General features: G+C 46.7%; 1 protein-coding gene across 50 annotated transcripts in view; it reads right to left on the reverse strand.

Annotated features, from left to right (window-relative positions):
- NFIX (nuclear factor I X) overlaps positions 1-27,987 on the reverse strand; it is a 5,476,577-nt gene that overhangs the window by 608,830 nt on the left and 4,839,760 nt on the right. For all 50 annotated transcript variants that reach the window (XM_078684524.1, XM_078684487.1, XM_078684527.1 and 47 more), the window contains 2 exons: positions 4,929-5,003; positions 2,692-2,812 (listed from right to left, as the gene is read on the reverse strand). In XM_078684524.1, coding sequence (XP_078540650.1) covers positions 2,692-2,812; positions 4,929-5,003 — 196 coding nt within the window. The remainder of the gene's footprint in view (positions 1-2,691; positions 2,813-4,928; positions 5,004-27,987) is intronic.

Consider the following 27,987-nt stretch of genomic DNA (forward strand, 5'->3'; position numbering starts at 1 on the left):
CTGCTCTTTTGCAAACGAAGTCTACCTGAACATTTAAACTTCTCTGCCATGTGGCATAGTCTCCCAGAAGGAACAGCAGATTGGATAATACTGTCTTTCATGTGAACTGGACTGAATCTGATACAGCCCTTTAACCTCTGCTCACCAGGACTAGAAGAAAAAATTGGTTTAAGACAGTTGTATTAATAGGCTTACCGTGAAATGTAAGCCTAACATTACTAGGTCCAGAAGTGGCTTGCTGATGATCTTTACTCCCAGAGAGACTTGGAGTTTGAAAATGTCTAACCCTCGAAGAACCCACTAACCAGTTAACAGAATTCCAATTAACCGATGGCCTACTCGGACAGCAGTGAAGGACTTGCACTAGTTGAAGGGCCTCCTCCTCCAAAGCAACTTTTCTATGAAGACCTTTCAAGAGGTTGCCAGAAAGCAGAAACAACTGCTTTGCCACAACGGTTATTGCTGAACTGGCAGCCAACATATCTGAAGGACAACACAATAAATAAAGTGGCAGCCTTCAAAATATCAATTAATTCACGATAGCCAAATTCACATACTTCAACACCATTCAGTTGTGGTTTCCTAAAGAATATTCTGGTTTGGCTGTTGCCCTGAAGTGGACACCTTTGATTTAAGACTCCTTTGACGGCGTTGGTAGTGTGACAGACCATTCTCTTCTCTTATTTCCTCTATGGATGTGTGTTTTTCTATAACATAGGCTGACCTGTAGAGCCAACTGTCTCAATTTATGCTTTAATTTTTGTTACTAAAAGGATACTCTTTTCTTTGACTGTAATTGTTGTTTGGTTAATTTTTACACTTGAGATATTCACACATTTCTGTTTGAATTGCTTTTCTGCTCAAGCCAGTGGCATCCAAAATATCCAAAGTTAAAGGTTGGGCTACCTGGATGGTCAGCAATGGCTCACATCAAAACTGTGCCTCCTCTCTCCAGCTGCAGGGTATTGTAGAATACACATGTGAAAGTTCTATTTCAATGATGAAACCGAATGGTTCGTTTGCATTTTGAGATCTTTTATTAACCCATGTGCTACAGTACCAGGTCCGATGACCTCTGCACGACCAAGCACTCTCATAATGTCAACTGACAGCATAAGCAACGCCGCATTCATCTTTTATGAGAATGTTATTGCTATTTCTTCTAAGTTCTGTTTCAAGGGTTTCATCAATTTAAAATCAAAACGTATCATCTAATTTGCATGTAGAATTTGTATCAATTCTTTTTCACTTTGGCTGGTCTCAATTTTGCGAGGTGCCTAGAGTCGGAATAAAAAGTGACATCAGAAGAGAACAGAAGATGCAGTAAGGTGATCTGATGGTGCAGTTAAAGATCTGTTCTCTGCAATCCATGCCTCCTCTGATGACATTACCTTTTTCAAAGTCTGAAGTGTCGTATATTGGAATTTGGTGAATAGGCACTATGTTTCTGCCCCCCCCCCCCCCACACACACTTCCACCACAATCCAGAGGGAAACAGATCTGCTACATACCTTGCCCGCCTGGAAAGGAGACAGTGGACTGGTAGAGACTGGAGTACTGGGTAGCAGGAGGAAGAACCTCAGCCAGGTTGAGAGACAAGCAGTGTGTAGTGCATAACTCACCATTTGTAGAGGCACCTTACAATTTGGCAGGATGATTGTGAACAAAGAGGGTAATCATTTCCATGTAAGTGGAGCAAGTCGGCCAGTTCTCTGGTCATGACTAGTACCCAGTCTCGAGAAATGTTGGAAGGTTGGAGGGTCTAGCTGTAACAAATGAACTTGTGAAAGTTGCAGCAAGGGCACACAACCGTTTAGCACACCTTAGGTCTCCACGAATTGCCTGATCAAGCTGCGAGCGTATCTGGCCACCTTTTAATGCATAGTTTCGTCCTTGAGCCTGACCTTCTTTTTAGGAGGAAAAACACCAGACTACTTAGGGAATGAAGTGGAGAATGGTATAAGCAGACACTTCCTGGTGTACTCAGTACACATAGGGTATTACTCTGTGCATGGTTCATTTTGAATTTGAGCACAGTCAGGGAAACAATGTCAGAGATTGTATCACCCTAGAGTCCCTGAATCGGAACTACACCTCTAATCACAATGCCAGCCCCATTAGCACACAAAGGAGCTGTGCCTTGGGAACTACTTGTGGTAGAAGGTGCTGAGGTGGGTGAGGGAAATCTCAACCAGTCAACTTGTCATGGACAGTGAATGAAGTACTCTCTTGCACCGGTTCTTCAAAGCTACACAAGGAAGGGACTAACTGGACATGGACATGACAGGCACACTATCAGGAAGCATCTGTGCTCTGGTTAGGTGAGCTCGCCTGAGTAATTAAATTTGCTGCTATATTTTGTGTGTAGGTAGATAGGCTGGCTGCATGATTTAATGTTGTTCCTGTGTTGTGATTTTGTAAGCTTTTTTTTAAATCTAGAATTACATTTTTTTCAGAAAGCTGCATCTGCTTATTCTATGTTGTTGGACCTGGTTAAAGGGACACTCTCTTTGGGGTTGAAATGCTCAATAACTCTGAGCACGTTTTGAAAGCATAGACATTTTTTGTGGTTGTGCAAGCACAGGCATTTGTTACGGTTTTGAAGCACAGGCATTCAATGTGATTGTGCAAGCAGAGGCATTTGTTGTTCGCCTTCACGTAACAATGGATTGTTGAATGAATAAAAAATACCTGGTTGAAGGTGGCGAGGTGAGAGACCTTCGGCCCAAGGCCACCTGGTTTATGTTGTAGTAACTGGGGCTCTCAAGATCTGCCAGCGAGAAGTTAGGGCCCGAAGCTGTTGCTACTGGTGCTGAAAAAGAAACATTAGAAACGTGAGAAGGGAGAATTGAGAGAAATTGAAAAAGAGCAAGAGGAAGTGGGCAGAAGAGATGATCAAGGAGCAGCGAATGGAAAAGGAGTCCTCGAAAAGACAACAGCGGAGAGGAATAGGCGGGTCATATGGCAAAGGATAGAGTGTATAGAAAGCTGCTGGAGAAGAAAGAGAGGGGGAATAAGGCATGCAGAGAGGCGTGAGGATGTACAAATACAAAGATTACAATGTGAAAACATTTCAAAGCTTTGTTTTTCAATCTTTACAGTTTTCACGAAGTTTTAGTAAAACACTGTGAGGGAGAAAATCCCCCAAAAAGTAGTTTACGCAGAAACATTAGCAAAACAATAAAGTTTTAGGGGGTAATTTCTTGCAGAAATATTATGTCAGCATTTTAAGTTTTACACAGTTGACAAACCACAGTCCTCACGGAGTGTGAAAGTTATTAACTTCGCAAAACATTGTGGGTTATATTTAAAACTCACACATCCATAGAAAGGAAGGGGTGCAGAAAAAACAGAAGACAACATAAGTAGGGCTACTGTATTGTACTCTAGTGTAGTGTCATGTATAGTGTTTTCGACCCCTGGCTCGGCATGTATGGAAAGAAGAGCAAGAGGGAGAAGGAGATGTATGGCAGAGAGCAAAAGAGGGGTACAAAAAAGTTCAGGAGAGAGAAATAAATTAAAGTAGACAAGCAGAAAGAAAGACTAAGAAACAGAGCGAAACAAAAGAAGCGTAGACGTGACATGACAGAGAAAGGAAGCAACATAGGGTGAAAGAAAGAAGGCGCACACACAGTGGCAGAAGTGGACCAAATCAGAGTCAATGTGATATTGACAAAAGAATTGGTAGCGAGCAGCAGTAATCAAAAGAATGTTGCACAACAGTGCAATACACTGCCGAAGGACTCATTGGCACCTGTTTGCAGTGGCAAATTGGACAATAAATTATTGTTTATGGCCGATTGTACCTGAGTTACGCCTATCAGGAATTCGCAAAGGGATTCCTGACAAGCATCAACACTTTTACGGCAAAGGTGTTTTTCGCCACAAGTGGAGACATCGCTGCACTCAAAAATCCCATTCGAAGGGTATGATTTAGGGCATTTTTGGATGCATGGTTACCCTTGAAAGTTTGTGAACGTCCATAGACAAACATGTTTGTGAGTTCACAAAAACTATTACTATTATTGGCTTAAAGGGAAATTAATCACCCCCAAATGTAGAAGGGGTTTTCCACGATTAAAAATACTTTCCCCATGGAGAAAAAATAAACCAAGCAAGCAAGGCAAAGGCCCTGTGAAGTCAATTGATTTTGCCAGCGATTTTTAAACATGCACAGCAAAAGAGTGTGTGTGTGTGTGTGTGTGTGTGTGTGTGTGGGGAGAGGTGGGTGGGAGGGGTGGAGGGATTAATGTTGGGAGTGGGGAGACAGTAAAAAAGTGCTTGACAAGCGCGCTAAAAAAAAAGTTCCTTCAGGAAAGCACGGTCACAGTCAGTGGAAGAACACTGGGTGCAAACAGGAAGCTATGGTGGGTCCATGCTACACGCATGAACAGAAGCCCGGAGAACATTGCAGGAGAAGGTGGGCAGTCAGCAGGAGACGTGACCGGTAAGAAGCAAGGAAACTAGAGTGAAGTGGAAACCAACCAATGATAAGTACAGGTAAGTAATGGACGGGCTCTAACCCCATTTTTAAGCTTTTTTTTTTTAGAACAATAGCTTTTGTGTTTTTTAGAACAATAGCTTTTGTTGACACCACATGCAAGCTGTAGGCAAAATCTAAAAATGTTCATTTTCACAAAGGAATACATTCCACTTGCAGAGAGTTCTCCATCAGAGAGAACTTCATACGACTGGAATGGATTCAAACTTGGAAATCACATGATTTCAGAAGGAACCCCAACGGAAACCCGTGCCACATGAAGCTTTCCGTGTGGAGTTTAATCATAATTTGTAAATTCCAACAAGGAGTTAAACTACACTTGTATGTGCATTTAAATATTTGAGAGTAGTTTTACTGCTTTCTATTGTGGCCTGTCCCAGAAGTATTTTTGCCTTACAAGTTTTTGATTATCTCATATTTGACTCACTTTGCGAGACTCTGACAAGTTCTGTGACGTTCCAGACCCCTGACGTCACAAAGCAGTCTTGGAAACTCAAATGCCCTGCAAAGGAGAGAGGAGGTGGTTACTGACTGTCAATTATCAAACAAAGCATTGATGTAAAATGATTGTGGCTTTTGATTGTGTCTTCAGAATACGTATTTTCCCAGTCAACCAATGGTCTACTTCTAGTTTGAAAACAATGATGCAACCAACACTCATTTTCATGCATCAGGCTGATGTCTATCAAAAAGATTAACTATTGATTCTTTTCATAGTTGACATGGGTATGCTGAACATTTCAAGAATCAAATCATTAAACAAATCACAGAAAAAATATTGGTAAAAACAAAAAATCACACAGGATACTAGATAATGTTTAAGATATATATAACACTAAAACACATAGGATTGAATGTATCCAATAATTACACGAATTAGTTAGGCAAAAAAACTTAATTCATAGGACATAACTGAATCAGTTCCACAGATGGCACAGATACATGCCAGTTCTTAAAAGGAATCCATTTTATTCATTCAAATACATTTTCCTGTGAGACTTAACGCTGTTCCAAATCAGGGAAAACTCCTTAGAGATCAACTGCCAGCGTTTTACATTTAGACATTTATATTGGGACATTCATTCCATTAAAATCTTTGTCAAAAGACTGTCTCTTGACATGGGATTCATTTCTGCTTCACCAAGAAATGTCCATCACTGGTGATAAAGTGGATTTGTAAGCTACTTTGTTAGTCTCCCAGGTTTACTCCAAACACTGCCAATTATTTCCATCCTTTCTCTTCTGAGGATAGTTGCTGGTTCCTTAACATGTCTATTCCGTTTTTGGGGTGCAGGGTACTAATTTATTGTCTCCTTCTCAATGTCCGTGTTTATTTTATTTATGTACTTTTTTGACCTCCCACACGGACACTGAGAAAGAAGCCGTCAAGTCGTGCCCATCTTCAATCTCATAGATAGTGCGTTTATCTTGCAGCGAGGCATCATGTTTCAGTATGATGCACTTCAGTCGATTATATGTCCCGGTCGACCCAGTGACTGCAGAGGAACCTAAATGAGAAGAGGCAGAAAAAGGGCACGGTGGCGGAGAATGATGAAGATAGCCGATAAAAGGCTGCATTCAGTATATATTGGGGTGATATTGGACATAACTCAGAAAAATATTGGAAGAATCTAGTTATTTCCTGAGAAAGATGGGAAGATAGGAGTGAGTTAGCTTCCTTATAATGGATCTTATACGAATAACTCTAAAAGTCACTTGTTTGTTCTACCTATTACCATGAGAATGGAAGAAAGGAAAGTTATTAACGTATCTCCATTGTTGGATAGTGGTGCCTGTGAATGTTTATTGATCAGGACTGGGCAACTAAGAATACTATTCCTAAGAAATTTAAGAATAGTCCTGAAGTGACTTAAATTGCTTATGGCTTAACACTCCCTTCAGGTGAAATAAAGGAGCCTCTTTGACATCCCAGGTTTCTTTTTGCAGACATACTGAAGTGCTTTCCTTTGACAATATTGCCCATCCAGGCGTAATACAGAGGCATCATTGTAAGTCTACTAGAACAGTATATTTGCCTTCACAGTCATGACCACTGTTATGCGTTTGGAGGTCATTTGTCACTCAATGATAAGATAAAGAATTACACATCAAATTTATTTGTTAATCCTTCTCCAGTGCCACTTGTGTACCATGCTTTTTCTGCAGTTTTTGCCAAGCTAAATATTTGCTCATTTCCCTCTCACAGTACACATGACTTCACTGACCCAACTGAACCTGGCGCTGCTGTTACTTTTTGATGTATTTGATCCTTTGCAGAAGAGGTGAAGGAGATAATGAAGTCTTTTTTGCATGCAAATTTGGTTAATTGTACCATCTTCCTTACCAGCAGGAGACACATACCTTAGAAAGATCCTAAAGTTATTGATTACAGATGTTTAAATCAAATTACAATGTCCTTTACCTCTGCTAATGGACATTTTGGAATAAGTCCGTTCAAGGAGCACAACTCTTCACTTAACTTGATATGTGAGGTGCCTAGCATTTTCTTCTTATAAAGGAAGGCATCAAGTAGAAAACAACTTTTCATATCCCATTTGGGCATTCTCAATATTATGTATTGTCATTTGGGTTCTGCAATGCCTCTGTCATTTCTTAACGCTTTATGAATTCAATATTTTACGGTGTTTTGAATCAGACTGTATTGCTTTATCCAGATGAAATGATCATATTCCCTAACACACTTGCAGAAAAACAAAAACATGTAGGTTTGGTGTTACAAATAATTCAGACGCTTCTTCTATCTTGTAAACCTTTGATGTTTAAATACAAGAAGCAAGACACTGAGTTTTATGTATGTAGATTAAATGCCTCTTGTCTTTCCATCGAACCAAAGAAAGTTTAAAATATTTTCGGATGATGATCTTCACCTACTAATTTTAAAGAGTCTCAAAGTTGTCTTGGATTTTCTATTTTTTATCATGAAATTATAAAAAATAATTGCAGTAACAATAAGTGACATCCCTCCTGTTTTGAAAAGAGGAAAAGATGAAAAGAGGCTTCTGGTGGGATGATAAAACTAAAAAGGAGTTTAGCACACTCAAAAGGTTGTTAGCTCTCGGACCGATTTAATGTCATCGTCATACTTGTAAGAAAGTTATTGTAGCAGCAGATGCATTTGAAAGAGCGGTATGGTAGTTTTGTTACAAAAGTAAGACGATAATGGACAAGGCTATCCTCTTTTAGCACTAAACCTATAATAACTGAAAAAAACACTGAAAGAGAAACAACCCTCATCAGTATAAACATATGAACTCTGGTAACTACTTGCACAACCACAAATGAAAGGAAGGAATGTGAGAGACAATGAGTCATTTTTATTTGAAGGGGCCAACACAATGCAACTTTATTACACGAGGTAGCAGCAAGATATTCTGTCATATTCTGCTTGGTTCTGTTGTTTAGGTATGTCACTACAATATTGTGCCTTTGCTCTTTTGTTTCCTCCAGTTTTGTGTGCTTGAATTAAAGTTTGGAAGCGTGTTTTATCTGCTCTAATTATTTTATACACTGTAGAGGATCTGGGAATATTAAAATCATATTTGATTTTTTGGCAGTGTTAAATTTTTTTCACTGACTGGTGAAATTGCTGGCCCATCTGTATCTTGGCCAATATGTTCTATCACATTTACCCACAGACACAAAATGGATAAAACCCTTTGATAATCAGCCCCCTTTTCTAACAAGTCAGTATTGACAACGGGTCAACAACCAAACATCCCAGGCTTTAAAAATGCCATGCAAGATGTAGTGACTGGTACCTGTGAAAAGAGTGCTGTAACCATGCCCAGGGAATAGTGGTGAAAACATGACATGAGGTTCCACATACCAAAAAAACTCATAGCTGTTAGGTGACTCATTGTTATGTGCTTCACCTTCAGCTAATCCTTGCTTTTTACTCAACTGCACTTTACTGCTGGTGTTTTTGGGCCCAGGGTTACAATGTTAACAACAAAACTGCAAGTCCCAAAATGCAATGTGCTATCTGCGAAAATGTCAGAATTGATTTAAACTGGGACATTTGCCATTTGGACACTTGGTAGCTATGAATGTAATCCCAAGAGCAGCAGCACCACCTTAATTAGGTTCCAGGTGCCTTAAAATGCAGGCCTACAAATGTATCTGGTATAATTCCAAATATTAAAGGGTTCTCAAGGTACTATGCTGCTGACAGAGTAGACCACCACTGCTACAATTTCATAATATTATGTAGGTAAAAGACCGCCAACTGTGTCTAGGAATTTATTTATTAAAACATTTGAATATAGCACTCTTACTTTTTAAATCTATTAATAGTTCTGTAAACCAGACAGAGGCCTCACAGAGTGAGTGTGAGAGGTAATGAGATGTGAGAGAGAGTAATGAGATGTGAGTGTAATACACAGACTATCTGTGTTTAAAAAAAATCTAAAATAAGTCCAATGGACATACTGCCAATGGGAAGACACTACACATCCTGCATTACCTCTTCATTAAATTAAATATGTGCTTTAGTACAATCACTGCAAAATGTTTTGTGAACACTGTTTTTGTCTATTTTGGGTGTCAGGCAGCTGAGTAAACACGGATAAGCACTGATTTCAAAAGGTTTGGAAAACATTTAGAAAATACCAATAAAGCCACAAAAATAATCGCTGAAAACATGACAGCCTAAATATTTTCTTGTCTGTCATATTTGTGCCCAACATGCATTCTAATCAATTTGGATATTCAAAACAATTACTATTGGCTCCTGAGCCATAGCATATGATTTACACTGGTTTTATAATGGATCTCCCACCTTTACAAGGATATCAAATAACAATAGTTGCAGTAGATACCTTGATGAAGAAGACCCATTTTCCTACTACGTAAGTTATTTGCAGCTGAAAAAGTGGCCCAATGCTTTTGACAGACATATTTTGTCTTCATTAATTATCCTTTACCATTGACCAAAGGTAATAAATATCTTTTACATTTTTGGATAGCTGTATGTAAAGTATTAGAAATTGAACGCATTCTTTCCTCTGGTTTTCATACCCAATCTAATGGGCAAACAAAGAAAACTAAGTTTGGAACAATGCCAGCATTGTTACTGTAATGCAACTCAAGATAATTGGGATTGCTATTTACTAATTGCAAAATTTTTGTATGACAATGCAACTCCTGGTAATACTAAGATTCCACATTGGGCTGTAAGCAGTGTTTTCATCAAGTAGTTTTCCTTCTTCTTATCATATTGATCCTTCTGTTGCATTGCCTACTGACCATATGAGTCAGTTACAGCATTAAAAACAATTGGTTTTTGAAAGTTTATGCCATTCTTAAGCCAAGATGTTCATACAATTGCAGTCAAATTTCAAGCACAATATTTTGGCCCATTTGTCCTTACTAATCAACTCAATCAAGTGGCTTTCTCTATTAAGTTGCCTTCACTTGGAATATTCACTCTGTCCCTCATTCTTCACAACTGAAACCATATGTTTCTTATCATCAGTTTCCATCTGTGCCTTCGTCCAACATAGCACAAGGACAACCGGAATATGAGGTACAAGAAATCTACGATTCACAGATGTGTTGTCTTCAATTGCTGATTCATTGGAAAGATCATCGATCTAATGAGTGGTCTTTGGGAGGATGTATCTGCTGTTCATGTTCTCTTGTTGAGTCTTCATTTGTTCCAGTGGTGGCCTCATACACCCAGACCTTCGAGAGGGGGGCATCCTGTTACATCTATACCGAAAGCTTATGTGAGGCGAGGCCTTCAGAGAAAGGCTGTGCTCAGTCAGGCTGTGTGTTGCAGGAAGCCACCTCAGCAAGCAGCTGGATATCTTTTTGGCCTGTACCACTCTAGCATTTCTTCAGTCCTGATCATCCTAATGGGTGCTCCCTGAGAGGAGCATCAGGTTGGAAGAGTAGCCAAAGGGCTCTCAGGTAATGCATAGGATGAAAGATGTCAAACTTAGGCTTCTTCTGCACGGGCTCAGTTGACGTCACGTGCCATAAGACGGTGGGGAAGTCAAGCCTTATGTATTGCCCTTTTTTAAGACAGTGGTTTGTCTGGAGATTTCTACTGGCGGTTACCAATTGAAGAAGAAGATGAGTCTTTTAATGTGTAAATCTAATATATAAATCTAATATATAAAACAATTAACGAGTGGTGGATGTGTCATCCACATTCATATTTGTGTCCCTGGTTTCTGATCTTTGCAGCCTAAATTGCCTTTGGAATTTCTACTGGATGTCGTTGTTTGGCTATTTCCTCTTCTCTGATGTCAGCCAGGGTTTGGTGGCTTGCCTATCTACTTCTACATAATCTTCATCTTCAATCAACAGCTACAAGAATGTCAATAAGATGTTTGCCATTTGTGGCCTTCTTCTGCAAACTTGGACCGTCTTAAAGAGACACTGGACACCTTTCAAATGCACTATTAATTGTAGGGTGGCACTGTGGCTAATGGGAGTAGTCACCATTTCCTTGGGCAGTGAAGAAGGAAACTTGAAAGACCTTTACAGTGTCCAGCTGTGGGTGGGGTAAGACGATGCCACGTGAGTGGTGGCCAAAGAAACAAGCAGGGTGCTGAGCAGTATGCAGCTGTTAGGTTGTCTCAAACATTTAAAAACAGTGAAATAAAAAATAAAGTGGGAGTGGTGAGGTGAGGTGAAGAAGTGAGTGAGGAAAGTGATGCACTGAAATGGAGACCTGCAAACAGAAATAGTACTTCCTGCACGTCAGCAGCAGAAGGATACATCTCAGCCAATCAGAAACATGGTAAAGCCTTAGTGGTAGGACAAACACAAGAATAGAGAGGAAAGACATTGAATAAGGTTGAAAGAACTGAGACAGAAACGAAAGTCTGTCAATCATGAGGGAGTCCTCCCCCCAATCCTATATCTCTTTTGTACGCTATAGGTCTTCGACAACAGACAACAAGATGGCTGTAATTCGAGAGAATGAAAAGGGTTCCTGCGGTGGGCCCTCTATTAATACCCTTAACCTTCCCAAAAATACAGTGATGTAGCCCCTGTTACATTTCCCATTTATTTCACATTGTAAGGTATACATATACCTATTTCCTATCAGTATTTTGTTTTTCACTTGTGTTTCTGTAGTTTTGTTTTTGAAGCAACGTGTGAGCCTTGTGTTGCTCATATTGCAAACAGAGTGATTTTTTTGGTGTCTTGGTGAGTTCAGGATATTTATGGATGCTCATAACTGGGAACTACAGATATTTGCAGATGGGGCTGAAGGCATTGTAACGTTCTGACAGTGGCTGTCACTGTGTCATAAAGGTATTCTGGCTACATGGTCGTTCTATCCTTGACCTCTTTGCAGAGCCCACAGGGTAATGGTCACATATGTGCCAATTGTATTTTCATTTCTATGGGAAAATGTGTAAAGAAGGTTCTCAGCTTTGGAAATATGGAAATGTCAAAGAAAAAAAATTAAGAGTTTGTATCTGTGCGAGGCGACTGTTAAGTAAAGGAGATGAAAAGAGTACATGCAGAAGGACAAAATGAAAAGACAGTGATAGGGAGAAAGAAGCTGAAGTATGAGACATGCAGATGGAGCAACTTTAAAAGATACACAGAGAGAAAGGGTACGAGTGACTAATGCAGGGAAGTGAGATTGCAGAGGAAGTTGATGTAAAGAGAAGAATGGGAATTGTTACTCATTTGTCTGATACCGAAGACAAAAGTCAATGCTAGCAACCATTGCTAAAGCCAATAGGCCTGCCTTGGTTGAGGTATATCTGTTCGCTGTCATATGTTGTATCTGGATGCACTAACAAGCAAGCACTGGCAAAATCAACAGGTCTGGCCTAAGCCAGCTGGAGCGATGGGTCATTTTTAGGTTTCGCCTGGGGCCGGAGCTCCTAGCTCCGACCAGGAGAAATCTTATGTCTCTACAGTGTGGGGCTTAGTCCCGCCTCTGCTTCCATTGGCTAGCTCCATAAATAGAGGCTAGCCATTGGAAGCCGGATCTGTCCGTCAAGGCCGGACCAGATTTGTGGGCGTTCCCGCGATTTTTTCCCTCTCCACCCACTTCTGAACGTCATCGCGGCGGTGGGTGTGTGTTATTTTTTTTTTTCGAGTCGGCCTGTTTTCCTCTTTTTACAAGTGTCTGTTGCTGGAGTTGACTGCAAGATTTAAGTTCCCACGAAGCGATCAGGTAAGGAGCATTTTCTTTATAAATGTGTTTTTCCTTTGTATGTTTACGTATTTTGACGTTTTCGCTCTTAATGTCTTTTTTCTGTTTCCTTTTGTTTTTATCCCGTTCCCGACCCCCCCTCCCGCTCTCCGTGTGCCCGTTCCCGCCCCCCCTCCCGCTCCTTGCGTCGCCTCCCCTTAGTGTTCAGCCTGTTCTCTAGCTGTTCCTAGGCCTCCATGGCCTGCAGCCAGAGGAAAGTGAAAGTATAGCCATTCTGGATTAAATCCCCTGGTCGGATCCAGGGACAACTTCTGAATATCTTTTATGGGGAATTCCAGGGAAGCGCCGTTTCCGTTCCCTGGCATGGGATGCACGAGGCATCAGATCTCTTGTGCAGCTCTAGGCCGAGAGGTTACCAGACAGCACGGCACCGGCATTGTAAGCAGAACGGTCTCCGCTGTGAAATACAGGCGGCAGAAGTAAACTATTAAAAAAAAATCTAACAATGTTGTTTTCTTCTTTTTTCCTTGTCCATTCCTTTCTTTCTCTGCCTAATACTTCTCGTCCCTCATCGGCCGCTTTTCGTTTTTTCTCCCACATGTTCGCCTCGTCGTTTCACTTCTCTCCTTTCTTTTCCGTCGTTGTGCTCTAGTCCCAGTTTTCCATCCATTCTTTTCTCCTTGCCTGGTCGCGTCGTTCTTACTGTCCTGTCGTATTCTACCTCTCGTTCACACGCTCAATTTCTCACGGGCTCACTTCACTGGCTGTCTCTCCTGCATGTTTTGCCTTCGCCTGTTTTACCTCGCTTTCCCTTCAGTTCTTTCAAATCACCTCTTTACATTTGCAGCGAACAATTGAGGCATTCCGTGCCAAAGAAAACAGAGCGAGATAATGCGGGAGGGCGGGAAGTGCTGTCGTATGAGGGGAGGGGGAGCGAGTGGTGGTGGGGAAACCAAGTGGAAAGGGAAGAGGAGGGCTTAGGCTGCCCCAGGAATGTGTGGTGGCTCACTTCCTCGAATTAAAGCCTCAGGCTTGATCCGCAAACCCCCGCCAGGCCCAAGACAATGCCAAGAGTTTCCACTCCGGCTCTTTGATAGCGACTTTCAATGGCTGTTCCGAACAGGAAGCAGAACATACGTCAGCTGAGAGAATCGAGGCCAGTTTTCTCACGTTGGCCCGTCTCCTCCTTTGCTGCACTTGCTCACCTCTCACCCCTGATTGCCCTCTGGGAATCCTTGGCGCTTAAACAAAAAAAAAAGCTGCTGTGGAATTTTGCTCGAAATGCTCAGTAATCTTAAAGACCGCGAGGACAGGTTCTCGTGTGCATTGTCTTGAAACGAGCCCCCCCGGCCCTAAGCTAATGTCTAAGTCGCATGCTTTCTTTGAAAACATTATTCAATTGTGACACCTTCTGTATAAAATGTAAGTTGCATCTTTTTTTCTGAAAAAATAAAAACGTCATGCAGTTATTAGATATTTGGAAAACGGCACGTTTTGAAAATGCATTTTGCTTTTTTCTGAGGGGAAGTCGTAAATTATGGGCCTGAGAATTGTTTAAGGACTACTGCCACGTAAACGACGACACTACCTCTCAACCCCTTGGCTTAAAACTGAGAGTCAAGTAAGACATTAAAGAGGGTGGTCCCATTAAGATGATTGAAGAATGGCCGTTTTTAGGTTTCGCCTGGGGCCGGAGCTCCTAGATCCGACCAGGAGAAATCTTATGTCTCTACAGTGTGGGGCTTAGTCCCGCCTCTGCTTCCATTGGCTAGCTCCATAAATGGAGGCTAGCCATTGGAAGCCGGATCTGTCTGTCAAGGCCGGACCAGATTTTTGGGCGTTCCCGCGATTTTTTCCCTCTCCACCCACTTCTGAACGTCATCGTGGCGGTGGGTGTGTGTTATTTTTTTTTTTCGAGTCGGCCTGTTTTCCTCTTTTTACAAGTGTCAGTTGCTGGAGTTGACTGCAAGATTTAAGTTCCCACGAAGCGATCAGGTAAGGAGCATTTTCTTTATAAATGTGTTTTTCCTTTGTATGTTTACGTATTTTGACGTTTTCGCTCTTAATGTCTTTTTTCTGTTTCCTTTTGTTTTTATCCCGTTCCCGACCCCCCCTCCCGCTCTCCGTGTGCCCGTTCCCGCCCCTGCCCCCCCCTCCCGCTCCTTGCGTCGCCTCCCCTTAGTGTTCAGCCTGTTCTCTAGCTGTTCCTAGGCCTCCATGGCCTGCAGCCAGAGGAAAGTGAAAGTAAAGCCATTCTGGATTAAATCCCCTGGTCGGATCCAGGGACAACTTCTGAATATCTTTTATGGGGAATTCCAGGGAAGCGCTGTTTCCGTTCCCTGGCATGGGATGCACGAGGCATCAGATCTCTTGTGCAGCTCTAGGCCGAGAGGTTATCAGACAGCACGGCACCGGCATTGTAAGCAGAACGGTCACGGGGTAACGAGCTGCATCACATGATGATGTCCTGGCACAGGGACCGGGCACTGTGGATACTGCACATCACACCACCCCGCAAGCATGCTGCACGGATCCCGTCTTATGCTGCAAGCTGTGGCGTAGTTTCTTTTTGGGGGGGGGGGAGAGTGATGGGGGTTTCACTTTTGGTGTGGCACAATTTTTTTGGGGGGGTGAGTAGGGGGGTGGTGGCCTCCCCCCTCTATCAACTGTCGTCTCGGGGCGGCAACAACAAGCCTCTCCCGCTCCTCATGGAGAAAATGCTCGCCAGCACACCCCACCCCTTTCACTGGCGGATCGCAGTAACAGCCACGGGAGCCTATAGGGCTCGCTACGCCAATGGCTGCAAGCATGCTACATGGCGGTCCTGTCTTATGTAAATTAGCGGTTCACAATGAAGGTTTTCTCTGGCATTTTTGTGGCACACGTCCCCAAGTGTAAAAAAACGACACAAATTACTTTCATGAATGCAAAATTATGAAACGCACAGATAAAATTAGAACACAACTGTCTAAGCTAAGATTATAAAACAAACTGGAGGAGAAGTAAGGAAAGTATCAATACCGGGGTCACACAATCAACATGCAGAGACCAGAAAACTAACAGCAGCGCAGGTTCCCCATAAAATGACGCTGAAGCCTAGACAGGGCTGCTGCAGCCCTCCACCTCTCTTACAGCATGCTGGGTTCCGTCATGAGGGGAGCAGTTGTTGGTCTGATTCGGTCGTCTCTTCCTCAGCTGCACACATCGTATCCGTGAATATTAAGGGTGTATCTGGCACTTGTGAAATGTGCTAGCTGGAGCTACGCACACTGCTCACCAGTGTGACCTCCGTACACACGCTCGGCCCTGCCCACCTGTGGCCGCTTCCCTCTCTGCCCAGAAGGGCCAGCTCTAGACTGTGCCCTGCTCATCCTGCCCATCACTCCCTCCTGCTTCAAGCAGCGCACACAAGTGCACTGCAGTCTGCCAGGCAGTCCCAACTCGTGACCCGCCCACCGGGACATGCCCTGAAACTCACAACAGGAACCAACTACTCTCACTTCCACAAGAGTCAGCTGTTCCCACCCGGCCAGCTCCTGCGTGGGCACACCGCGATTACCCACGTGTTTGCCTGATAAGCCGTGAGCGTTTGAGGGCCGACCGTCCTCAAGCTTGCTTTAGGTTGGACAACCAGTGCCTACTTCGGACACTCATCAGCGCCACTCACAGACAGTGACGACCATTAGTGCTCTGCCCACCATTTATTTACTTCTTGCTAACTCATGGGCATCACAACTGCCACGAATGCCACCGGAAGTAATGAATGTGTCCTTGTGTAATGTAGCTGGTGCTCATGCACAGCGCTCCTCTACCCGCAGGTCTAGTTTGCGCTATATAAAACTGCAAGACAATGTAATAATAAACTATTTTAGCTGTTGGCAATGTAAATAACAATGCCATTTATTTATAAGTAAAAAAGAAATGTCATGAGCAATGCCAATAGCTCTAACTTTTCCAAAGGCGAAACCATTGCATTGTAAATGCTTGTTTATTATTGCAAGCGTGTACCACAAAATTACAAAAAGAAAATCTTCCATCACCTAAAAGTGGCTGTCTAATGCATCCAATAAAAAAAAACTACAAACAAAAATTGCAGATGTGGCTGTTTTACTAGTGAGGTTTTTGCCGTGCCTTTATTGATATTATTTGTGAAGGGGACAAAAATACACCTCCCTCCTAACTACTACTCAAATTGCAAGCATGTACAGTATTACAATATCACTTAAATACTTTATAGCATAAACATTAAAAAGGAGTACATGCAAAACAAATAGTAGTTTAAATAATATAAAAAATAAATAAAATCAAAATCAAACGTTCAAACAGCTTACAAACTATTGAGAAAGGAACTATTTTTAGGTGATTTGAACAATGTAAACAGCATTTGTGCAGTCACTCAAAGGGAAGGGCGAGGGTGCATAAAGAGGGATGACCCACGGTTCCAAGCCGTCTGTGGTGGGCGGAAGCAAAATCTGAGAGACAATTTGAACAGCTCATTTGCTATGGCGGAGGAGCGTCGCCCCCATGCCTCAAAACGGCAGGAAAGGAAAAATAAAACGAAATAAACATGTTTTATTATCGTTTTATGTTTCCTTTGTGCTTTCCTGCCGAGTCTTCAGGGCGGGGCCTGGGGGGTGACAGGCACTGAGGGGAGTGGTAGGTGCAACGCCATCTCAGGCCAGCAAAAGCGTCATTCGCATTGCTGGGTGGGAGAGAGCAGGCACAGTCTCCCAGGGAGTGCAAATTCAGAGCGCTCATACCAATCCTCAGGCTACTTTTATTTCATTTACTTATTTTGTCCTGTGACCCACCCCACCAGCCCCGCCCCCAGCCACTCCTCCACAACAACGGTCGCTACGGAATTTGAAAAAACAGAGAACGAAACCTGCTTTCCAAAAGCCCTTCTACTTCTATGTATGTTTATTATGTGTGACTTTTTGGAAAAACATTAGCTCTAGAGACAGGTAAAGCAGTCTCAAAAGCTAGACCTAAGGGGGGCGTGGCTACGGCGGCTGTCATGGCGGACGCGTCTTTGTAGAGCTCTGTCCCGCCGCATCGTTTTCTTGCTATTTATCCTGCCTTCCCCCATGCCTATACCCATCCCGCGGCATTAAAAGACGGCGGAGGGTGTCCGACAGGTGTGAGGAGATTCCTGGCCGCGCCGGGCCCCGGGGGCGGTGCGGCCTGTGCCGGCGGCTGCAGCCGGGACTCAAATTTTGGCGACGCCCGAGGAGTGAGCGGGCGGACAGCGGACGAGGAGGGGCGGCGGCGCTGCTGCGGCCAGGCCCCGCCTGGAACTTAGACACTGCCGAGGAGCCACTGGCGGAGCTCCGGGTCGGACCTAGTGGTGCCCCTGGGGGATCGAAGAGCTGCTGAGAGGCTGCGGCCGATGCGGAGCTGCTCACCTGACTGCTGGTGGCGGCGGGGACCCGAGTGAGGCCTGGATCCAGTGGCGCGACCCCGGTGGTGAGTGTACACTGGGGGCGCGAGGCGGTGACTGTGCAGAATGGAGGAGGGCCCGTGGGGATTCCGGCAGTCAGGTCGGACCGCGGCTGACCTGGTCCCTGGGGCGTGGGTACGCCACCCTTAAACAGAGGTGCTTGGTGGGTGCCTAATCCACTACCATTGTGGCCCACGACTCGGCGGCTGACTCGAGCCGCGGCATGCCCCCCCTTGGGAGCCCCCTTGCCGTGGAGCAGTGACCCGGGGCTCTGGGAATGCGGTTTGATACGCCACCCCCGATACTGGCCTTCCTGATCTTGCAGGGACTACCGGGGCGGCGCGGGGCCTGGTGATTGCGCTGCTGCATCCCGATCACGGGCTTGTGGAGCTGAGTGGAGGCTCGGGGCGAGCCGTAGAGACACTTGGGGCCTGCACAGCACGGTGAGGGAGGGCTGCCTGTCCGGGCGCGCCGGACTGTGAATTATCTGACCGCTTGTGCTCGAAACTTCACGGGGGGCTGACAGGTGGGCCTGCCGGCGGGCGGCTGGCGGAGGGGTCCCCCCGGACCGCGACGGTGAACCCGGGTTGATTGAGAGGGGCAGTTTCCTACCGAGCAGTCCTCACCGGCTGTGGACCATGACCAGAGGGGGAGGAGGCAGCGGATCTTCAAAACAGGGCACCCTTGATAAATTTACCGGAGCGGCTGGGGCTGCCGGGGGCCCTCCGCCCCAGGGACCGGACAATGCTGCGATATTAGCGGCCATCACTCAGTCTAGGGATGCCCTGGACGCCAAGATAGGGGCAGTCGGAGCAGATGTTACGCTGCTGCGCCAGGACCTACGAAACGCGGTGGCGCGCATCACCGAGGCCGAAACAAGGATCACCGGGGTGGAGGACGACGTGGCCATATTGAAGAAGAAAGTTGCCGCCATGGAAGGGATCCAGAAAGGCCTGGCGCTTCGAGCGGAGGATGCCGAAGGGCAGGCCCGGCGCAACGACCTACGGTTCGTCGGTTTTCCGGAGGACTGTGAGAAAGGAAACCTGGAGGCTTTCCTCACTCAGTGGCTGGAGGGATGGCTGCCGGCGGAGTCCCTTTCTCGCTGTTTTGTCATTGAGCGGGCGCACAGGGCGCTTGCTCCGAAGTCGCCAGTTGGAGAGCGCCCACGACCAGTCATAGCCAAACTGCTTAACTATCACGATAGGGACACTATTTTAAAGCAAGCTCGGCTGAAGGAACCTCTCATGTGCGACAATCACCGGATTATGATATTCCCGGACTACACTAAGCTGGTACAGCGTCAACGACAGTCCTTCACAGAGGCCAAGGCTCGGTTGAGGGGACTCAAAATCCAGTACGCCCTCCTCTACCCGGCCCGCCTGCGAGTGGTCTTTCAATCTCGGACCATGTTCTTCAATTCTCCGGAAGAGGTGTTTACATGGACTGACGAGACGGTTCGGGTTCGACCACACACTCCACCGGCCCGGGTCTCTGCCTCATCCTCCTCGACGGAGCCGCGGCAGACCCACCGACGCTCACGTAGTAGGAGCAACTGGCGGTCCCGCTCCACTAAGGGGTCCCCGGCCAAGAAGAGCGCAGCGGTGGAGACTGCTCCTCCGATCTCCCAGGAGACAGCTTCTTGAAAGGAGAAGAGTCATGCGGTTCTTATTTGTGTTAGGTTGTGGAATGGACTCTGCAGGCGACTGAAAGTGGCCCGGGCTGAGAAGTCGGACGATGGCCGAATGCTCTTCTAACCTGCGTTATGGACTAGACAAACAGTTATGAGATGCGGGGTGGGAGGGGGTTGGGGGTGGGGATGGGCAGGCGGCCTACTGCCCCAGGGTTGCGGCAGTACAGTAGCCCGCAGACGTTCCTTGCCCACTTGGTGGGACTAGTTGGGGGTTGAGGGAGTGGTTAATGGGGATCCATTGGAGTGGGTGGCCGCTGACCTCCCGTTGCGGGTTAGGGCACTCCTACACCGCGACAGATACTTCAATGTTGCTGAGGTATAGGGGAGGGGGGAGGCCAGTTTTCCGGGAGTTGGGTTGGGGCTGGGTTCGGGGGTGGAGGGTGGGGGGATGCGTAATGTTTGGGTCCACAGGGGTAACTTGTTCACACACGATGGTCCACCTGGTTGGGTACATGTTTTATGGTTCACTGCACTCACATGCACCCGGGCGATTACTGCTCTATCTAGTTGATGGCGGCTAGAGGTTCTACTTCGGAGCTCCCCCGAGCTGCGCTACGTATTGTGAGTTGGAACGTGAGGGGCATGCTAGATAAACTTAAAAGAGGCGCTGTGCTGCGACAGGGAAAGAAGGAAAAGGCTGATGTCCTACTGTTGCAGGAGACTCGTCTCCTAGGTACCAAGACTCTGAGTTTGCAGCGGTATGGGTATCATCAGGTGTTCCATGCTGGCTTTGTCCGGGGATCCCGGGGTGTGGCGATCTTGGTTCACCGCAGGGTGTCCTATGTTCATTCTACGCATTGGATAGATGCCCAGGGCAGATATGTTTTTATCAAAGGAATGATTGATGGGGAACAGGTGGTCTTTGGTAGCGTGTATGCTCCCCCCCCTACAATGGTCTCTGGTGGAGAAGCTGTTCACTGTTTGGGCCGAGATTCCAGACGCGCTTGCGGTGATTGGAGGTGATTGGAATGACGTTCTGGATGGAACCGTGGATCGTTACAGGCCGGACGGCGGACAGCTGGTGGCTGCCCCTACGAAACTGAATGACTTGGTGAGAGGCATGGGATGGATGGATGCCTGGCGCTATCAACACGCACACAGTCGGGAATATACCTATGTTTCGACGGTCCATCGTTCCTTCACACGGTTAGACTACTTATTTGTCCCATGCGTCATGATGGGAAGAGTGACATCGACGGCCATACTGCCGCGTGGGCTCTCTGACCACTCCCCCGTTGCGATTGATATCCTCCTTGACCGGAGGCGGCAGCCATTTCGATGACGCCTCTCTACTTGGCACCTGCAGCAGGACGACTACCAGTCCCATATGCGGGAGGCCATCGCTCACTACTGGGAGGACAATGAACGGCCGGATTCGGACGCGGTGACCCTCTGGGAGGCCATGAAGCCTACGCTTAGGGGGGCGGATATAGCCTGGTGCGCGAGGGCCCGTAGGGCGCGAGAGGAGGACCTGGAGAGGGCGGCGGATCGCGTCCGCACTTTGGAGGCGCGGTCCACGGAGACTGGGGCGGAGGAGGACATACGACGTCTACTGCAGGCGCAGAGCGATGCTGCTTCCCTACATCTTGAGGAGTCACGTCTTATCTGGCTTGCAACGCAGAGTAGAATATACCAATGGGGGGACAAGTCCAGCTCAATGTTGTACAGGCTGTGCCAGAGCGAGTTCCAAGCTCAGACACTGCCGGCGCTGAGAGATGAGGCCGGAAATTCTATAATTGACCCAGGGGTCATTGCCGACAGCTTTGCGCGCTATTTTGAAACACAGTACGCCCCCAGAGAATCTCTCCCGGCGGAGGCCGTGGACAAATTTCTGGCGGACCTCCCACCACGGGGGATCTCCGATGAGGAGCGTGATAGCCTCGAGCTTCCTTTGTCCGCGGAGGAAATAGGCGAGGCACTCGGTGAGTTGAACGCCGGGAAGGCCCCGGGGCCGAACGGTTTCCCGTGCGAGTTTTTTCGGAAATACCATCTTCAGTTAGGGCCTCGTTTCAAGACGGCATTAGATGCGGCTAGAGAGTTGGGTCGGCTACCGCCGGATTGGAGGCACGCCGAGATCGTAGTGTTCTGCAAACCGGGAAGACCGCCGGAACGCCATGAATCGTACCGCCCTATCTCACTTCTGAATATCGAGGCAAAGATACTGGCGAAAGCGCTCGCCAACCGCCTCCTCCCATTGATTACCGCCCTGGTCCACCCAGACCAGGCTGGCTTTATGCCGCACAGGGCCACTAGACACAACATTAGGCGGGCCCAGGTGGCCTTGGAAATTATGCGGGCCACAGGCTCCCAGGCGGCGCTTCTGTTGGCGGATATTGATAGAGCCTTTGATTCACTGAGCTGGGTCTATTTGCAGGCACTCCTACCCCGTCTAAATCTCGGCCCTCATTTTCTCTCGTATGTTTGGCTGCTATATACTGATTTGACAGCGTCTGTGCGGGTGGCCGGTGCGATCTCGGACGTCTTCCCCATCGGGCGGGGTACCCGACAGGGGTGCCCGCTCTTACCGTACTTATTTGCGCTCGCGATGGAACCTCTTGCGGCATGGGTACGAATAGACGCGCAGTTGAAGGGATTTGAATGGGAGGCTGGGCCGTCAGACCGAATCGCGCTTTATGCGGACGACATGCTGTTCTTTCTTATGGATCTCGATAGGTCAGGCCCAAGAGTTCTTGACATCATGAGGGTATTTAGTGAGGTTTCAGGGCTTAATCTCAACGTAAAAAAGTCTGTCTTGTGGACCCTAGGCAGCGGTGTGGCTCTGGGAACTTGGGCATCCGCCTTACAGAGGGCGACGGGAGGCCTTAAATATCTTGGGGTCTTCATGACAGATATCCCTGGAGTCTCGTGGGAGCGCAATATCGTTCCGGTCTGGGACAGAGTCCGGTCAGATATGAAAATGTGGTCCCGTATGCCCCTGAGTTTGTACGGACGGTCGGCCATCTTTAAGATGGTTGCCCTTCCTCGTCTGCTATATCAACTACAAAACCATCCCTATCCTATCCCGCCACAATGGTTTCGCCAGGTTACCTCGGCGCTGGGCCGCTTTCTCTGGGCTGGGGGTGCTATTCGTGTGGCCCTCCGCACCTGTTTCCTCTCTACATACTGCGGTGGCCTGGCGTCTTCGGACATCCTCTCCTACTACCAAGCGTCCCATTTATTGGTACTCAACGAATGGTGGTATGGGGATCGGGGTGACCCGGCGTACGCCCTGGAGAGGTACCTAATGGACCCAGATACTTTGCACACGTTGCTATATTCGGCGGGGAAGAGGAAAAGGCTCCCGGCGGTCACGCAGGTTGTCTTCCAGGTTTGGCGTCGAGCACTTAGTCGTATGGGATGGTGGAATAGGCTGACTAGGGAGACCCCGCTGTGGCAGAACGGCCGCCTGCCAGCCCTGTCGACTCTGCAGGGGTTTCGCGGCTGGGACTCGATAGGGATCTCGGCGCTGGGGCATGTCATGAGGGGCACAACCCTTAAATCCTTTCAGGAGCTGAGGGACGAATATGATATGCCACGTACCCAGTTCTTTAAATACCTGCAGTTCCGCCACGCTATCTCCCCCGCCTTGGAGGGGTTAGACTCTCTGCCGGAATTTAGCCCACTCGAAGCTAAACTATTTATGGGAGATTTGACAGAAAAAAAAATATCCTGCATCTACCAATCCCTTGTTACCCATTGCTCGTCCTCCCTAGATGGCCTGCGGTCGGAGAGGAATGTTGGAGAAATTGACGAGGGGGGGTGGAGGGAGGCCCTTGCGGCTCCGAGGGAAGCGGCCGTAGCCGTACGACTGCGCTTTATCCAATTTAAATACCTGCATAGGGCTTACTACACGAGAGAGAGGCTGTGGCGAGCTGGATTGATTGCCTCCCCTGATTGTCTGAGATGTGGCAGAGCGGTAGGCACGTTTCTCCATACCGCGTGGACCTGTGGGGCTCTGGAGAGATTTTGGAGGCGTATATGGGACTGTTTGGATGAGGTTCTGGGTTGGCAACTCCCACGTACATCACAGCTAGGCCTCCTGCATGTTTTGGAGCCGGTGGGTGGCAACATCTATAAAAGGCACTTGTTACTCCTGGGCCTCACATTGGCCAAGAGGGATGTGGCCCGCGCCTGGAAAGACCCTAGGGCTCCCCCGATTGAGGTATGGAAACGGGGCATGGATTATTGTATGGGACTGGAACGCCCAGTGTTTGAGGCCCGTGGTTGCCCCAGAAAGCATTATAAAATCTGGAAGAGGTGGGCCGAATACAGAGGGCTGTGGCTGGAGCCGCCGTCGCGACAGAATGCAACTGAAGACCAATTGTCCTGTGAACCGGGGTGAGGGTGTGAGTGCTTTACCGTTATTGTATAGACTGATTTATGAAGATTCAGGTAACCATCGTGAACAGGGCTAGGGTGGGACCCGGGAGGGGGTGGTTTTATGGGGGTGGGGGGGTTCGGGTAATTCAAAGTTAATGTCTTATCCTGTTTGCAGTATTGATTGCTTTGCAGTGCCTCTTGATTCTATGCTCACAGCTCCTCCGGTGTTCGGAGTGCTGTGGTTGTCTTGCAATCATATCTGAAATGTCAATAAAATTTAGTTCTGAAAAAAAAAAGCTAGACCTAAAAACACGGTAGGGAATGCTAGTATTAAAGTGCACTGGTAGACCTTTTTAAGCGGCACAGTACTGGAATATAAGAGGGCGCTACGTGTCAGAACCAAGCTGCACTCACAGAGGTGAGTGTGTATATCTCATTGGGCTGTGCATTAGGGAGAGGGTGTGTGTCGGGCGGTGAAGTATGCGAGCACAGGCATTGGAACTGTAGCAAAAGTGTTCCCCAAAAAGAGCACCCACTCTGCATCCACTTTCCCAGACCCACAATGTTTTCATTTTCATTGGCCACAAGAGACAGCGATTAACTCGGTGTCCATTCGTCGAGAATATGCCAAATTAAATATTCAAACTCCTTCCAGTGAGTGTTAGAAGAGAGTGGGAATCAGTGGGATTGAAGTTCTGGCAGCCTTACTCAGGACGGCTCCTGTGAGCTGGCCTGCCTGTGTCCTGGAACTCTGTGCCATCAACGGTACACGCAGCAGCATCCGTATGTTGAGTGTTCTCCGTTTATATGTCTCACTCCTATTTCCTTAGTCTAAGTGGTCTTCTAGCTGGGAGCATTTGGAGGTCAAATGAAGTATGCCTGGAACATCAAACCAGGGGGGCAGAGGGCACAACCCTGAAATAAAGATATCCTCTGGAGTGTAACTGCAAAAGCTGCAAACAAAGATACCCTCAGTAGTGTAACCTCACAAGTTGCTAATATATGAATGGAGATTTTAAAGTCCCTTTGACTCTCCTAGGCTTTGTGACTCTGTCGACTAAGCAGAGGTATGTATGCATACTCTGCAAAAATACCAGGTACATCTTTTTGTGTGCATCCATTATTAATAAGAATATATTTATCAAGTAATAACCGCTGAATTTTGCCTTTATTAATAAACATATACAACTATCAATTTTAACTGATCTTATCTATCGTAGACTAACGAAAGGTAGATTAAAATCCAGCAAGATGTCTATCTTCTGTCTTGAATCTTAGAAGGACCGTATGAAAGAGGCGTCTAAAAATCTGAGGGGTATATTCACAAGAACGTGTGATAACTACCGCAAGAGTAGCGTAACGCAACTTTCAACATCACAGCCTATCGCGGGAAAACAACTCCGTGACAACGTGGAAAATGCCACAGAACAAAATTCATCAACAGCGGAGTACCAGGGATGCACCCTGGCCAACTGCAGAGGACAACATGTACACCACAACATCCAAGCACCGTGGAAGAACAGAACCGACAGGCACACCACATGAAAGAGACCAGTGGCAGACAAATCAAAGCTGCAGGAGAGACCCACCCACCGTGTAGCATACGCACATAAGCAGGAGTGCACCTCGACATTGACAACATACCGGTACAAACAGCACCCCAACCACATTTGAACACAGGACACAACTGGTTCAGCAAATGTGCACAACCTGGCAAATCACATCAGAAATCGCATGGAAATTTAACATGACAATGTACAAGTACAACCTGTAACCTTCAAACAGGTTTAATTCAGACATGCAGTGCATTTGGACATCTTCTACTGTCGCATGATTGCCATGGACGGTCACAATGTGACGTGCTCATGAGACGTAAGTGTCAATGATGGTATTCCTACAGGCCATTCCTGCCGCTGCTGCAGTAGGGTGTGGTTATAGGAAAAACAGGAGGAAACCCATAAACCACGTTGGGATGGGTATATTATGTAAGCAAAAAACAATTCCCAACAGGTATTATTAAGAGACAGTTTCAATTGTGCATGCCTTTAGGCATTACTAAGAACAGAAACAAGGAGTCAAATGGATTTTGAAGAGAGGTGGTATTATTCACCAAGGACAATGGGCATTCAATGTACATTTACAGTTTGAGACAGCACTGTAAAGATTAGATCTTGTGACAACCCAGTGGCACTTGGTGCAAGGTGCTATATACAGTTAAAGTGAAGTGAAAGTGCAAGTGCTTTAAAAACAGCATTGGTGGCGCATAGAATATATTATATACATCAATTACAGCTTCAATTACAAAACAAGTTACAATCACTTGGAAAAAGGTTATTTTCTTGTAAGAGCTTAAAGTGTCATATGCGTCATTTAATTCAGGCTGTGTGGTCGACGGCGTTTCGATCCCCTTTGGTCGGGATCGTCATCAGGACGGGGTTGTCGATAAGTACAGTGCTGTAGATAAAGGAAGGGTAGTAATGAGCGTGGCAGGTCGAGAGGGCGAGGAGGGGGGTGGGGGGTGAGGGGTGAGTGAAGGAGCACTCAAGGGGACTAATTCGCAAAGGTTTACTGTGTTTAAGGAGGGGTGGAGGTGGTGGTGGCCGGAAAGGGAAGAAGAGTGATGTTTGGGGTGCCTAGTGTGGAGGGTAGGTCAGTTGTCAAAGTGGGGTCGTGTTCCACACAAGCGAATTGGAAGAACACTTACAGGAAGCCAAGCAGGGATGCGTGGCTTGTGGCATTCGGGGGAACTGTGCGCCGGTTGCTGGAGGAAAAAGCAATTATTAGTTTTAAGACGCATGGGTGACTGGTGATATCAAGACTGGCGCTGGGGGTATCAATACCTGGTAGCGACTTGTCCTGGGACTGCTCACGTAGTTGGGCAGCGTCTAGATGAGGGAGACAGAGAGCGCGCGGTCAGTCAGGGGAAATGCCACCGTGGTGGAGCAGGCGAGCACTTTAGGGGCGCGATCTAGGCGCGCAGCCTCTGACCGAGGGAGAAAATCTTACCTGAAGAAATGAGGGGCGCAGAAGACAAGAGCTCATCTGGCGTGGCTATTCAGCAATAAATGCAATAACAGACCGCGTCTTCCCTGTGTCCTGGGAAATATACAGGTTACCGCGAGGTGGAGGCGGGGAAGGGGGCGTGTGCCAGGGGCGGGATCTGCGAGTGAATGCAGAGGTGTCGCGAGGCCATTGGTGTGGGTATGAGCGGGGGGCGGGGTAAGGAGAGGGAGGTGGCGGGTTCCTAGGGAGACCAGAGTAAACAGGAAGTCTCAGAACCCGGGCGGACGCGTTGGAGAGAGCGCGTCGTAACGGGTCCAAGGGGTTGGAGACAAGTGCGTGTGTCACATATTCGAGGAAACGCAAAGACGACCAAGTTGGAGTTCGTGGGTGCAATGTAAGCATTACAAAGTACAGGCATTTACACAATAATAATAATCGTATATTACTGAGAGGAAGCAGAATACAGCTGGCGCATAAAGGAACAATTAAGGATCGCGTGGTGCAAAATCAGCACTACAAATTAAAAGTATTGCAAATACAGTGCTGGGCGGCAGCAGATCACAGTTGAGCAATTGGTTAACATAAACTCGGTCAGGGTATAAAACCGGGCGGTTAATTACAGAGTTACATTACGTGTTGGGAGCCAATTAGAGAAAAGGCACTTTGTTATGGATTCTAGAACATTGGTGGAGCAGAAGGTTTTGGCACAGTACTGGTATTATATTAGACCATTCGTGTTGGCAGTGGGGCGTGAATGCAGGAAATGGAGAACCGGACAAGGAATTTAATTTAAATGGAAATAGTACTAGTCCATTCGTCAAGGGTGTTGAGCCCATGATTGACCGAGTCAACCCTGGCAATCCATTTGCATTCGGCTCTGTTGA

This window comes from Lissotriton helveticus, chromosome 1_1 (assembly GCF_964261635.1).
Source record: "Lissotriton helveticus chromosome 1_1, aLisHel1.1, whole genome shotgun sequence".
Lineage (NCBI taxonomy): Eukaryota > Metazoa > Chordata > Amphibia > Caudata > Salamandridae > Lissotriton > Lissotriton helveticus.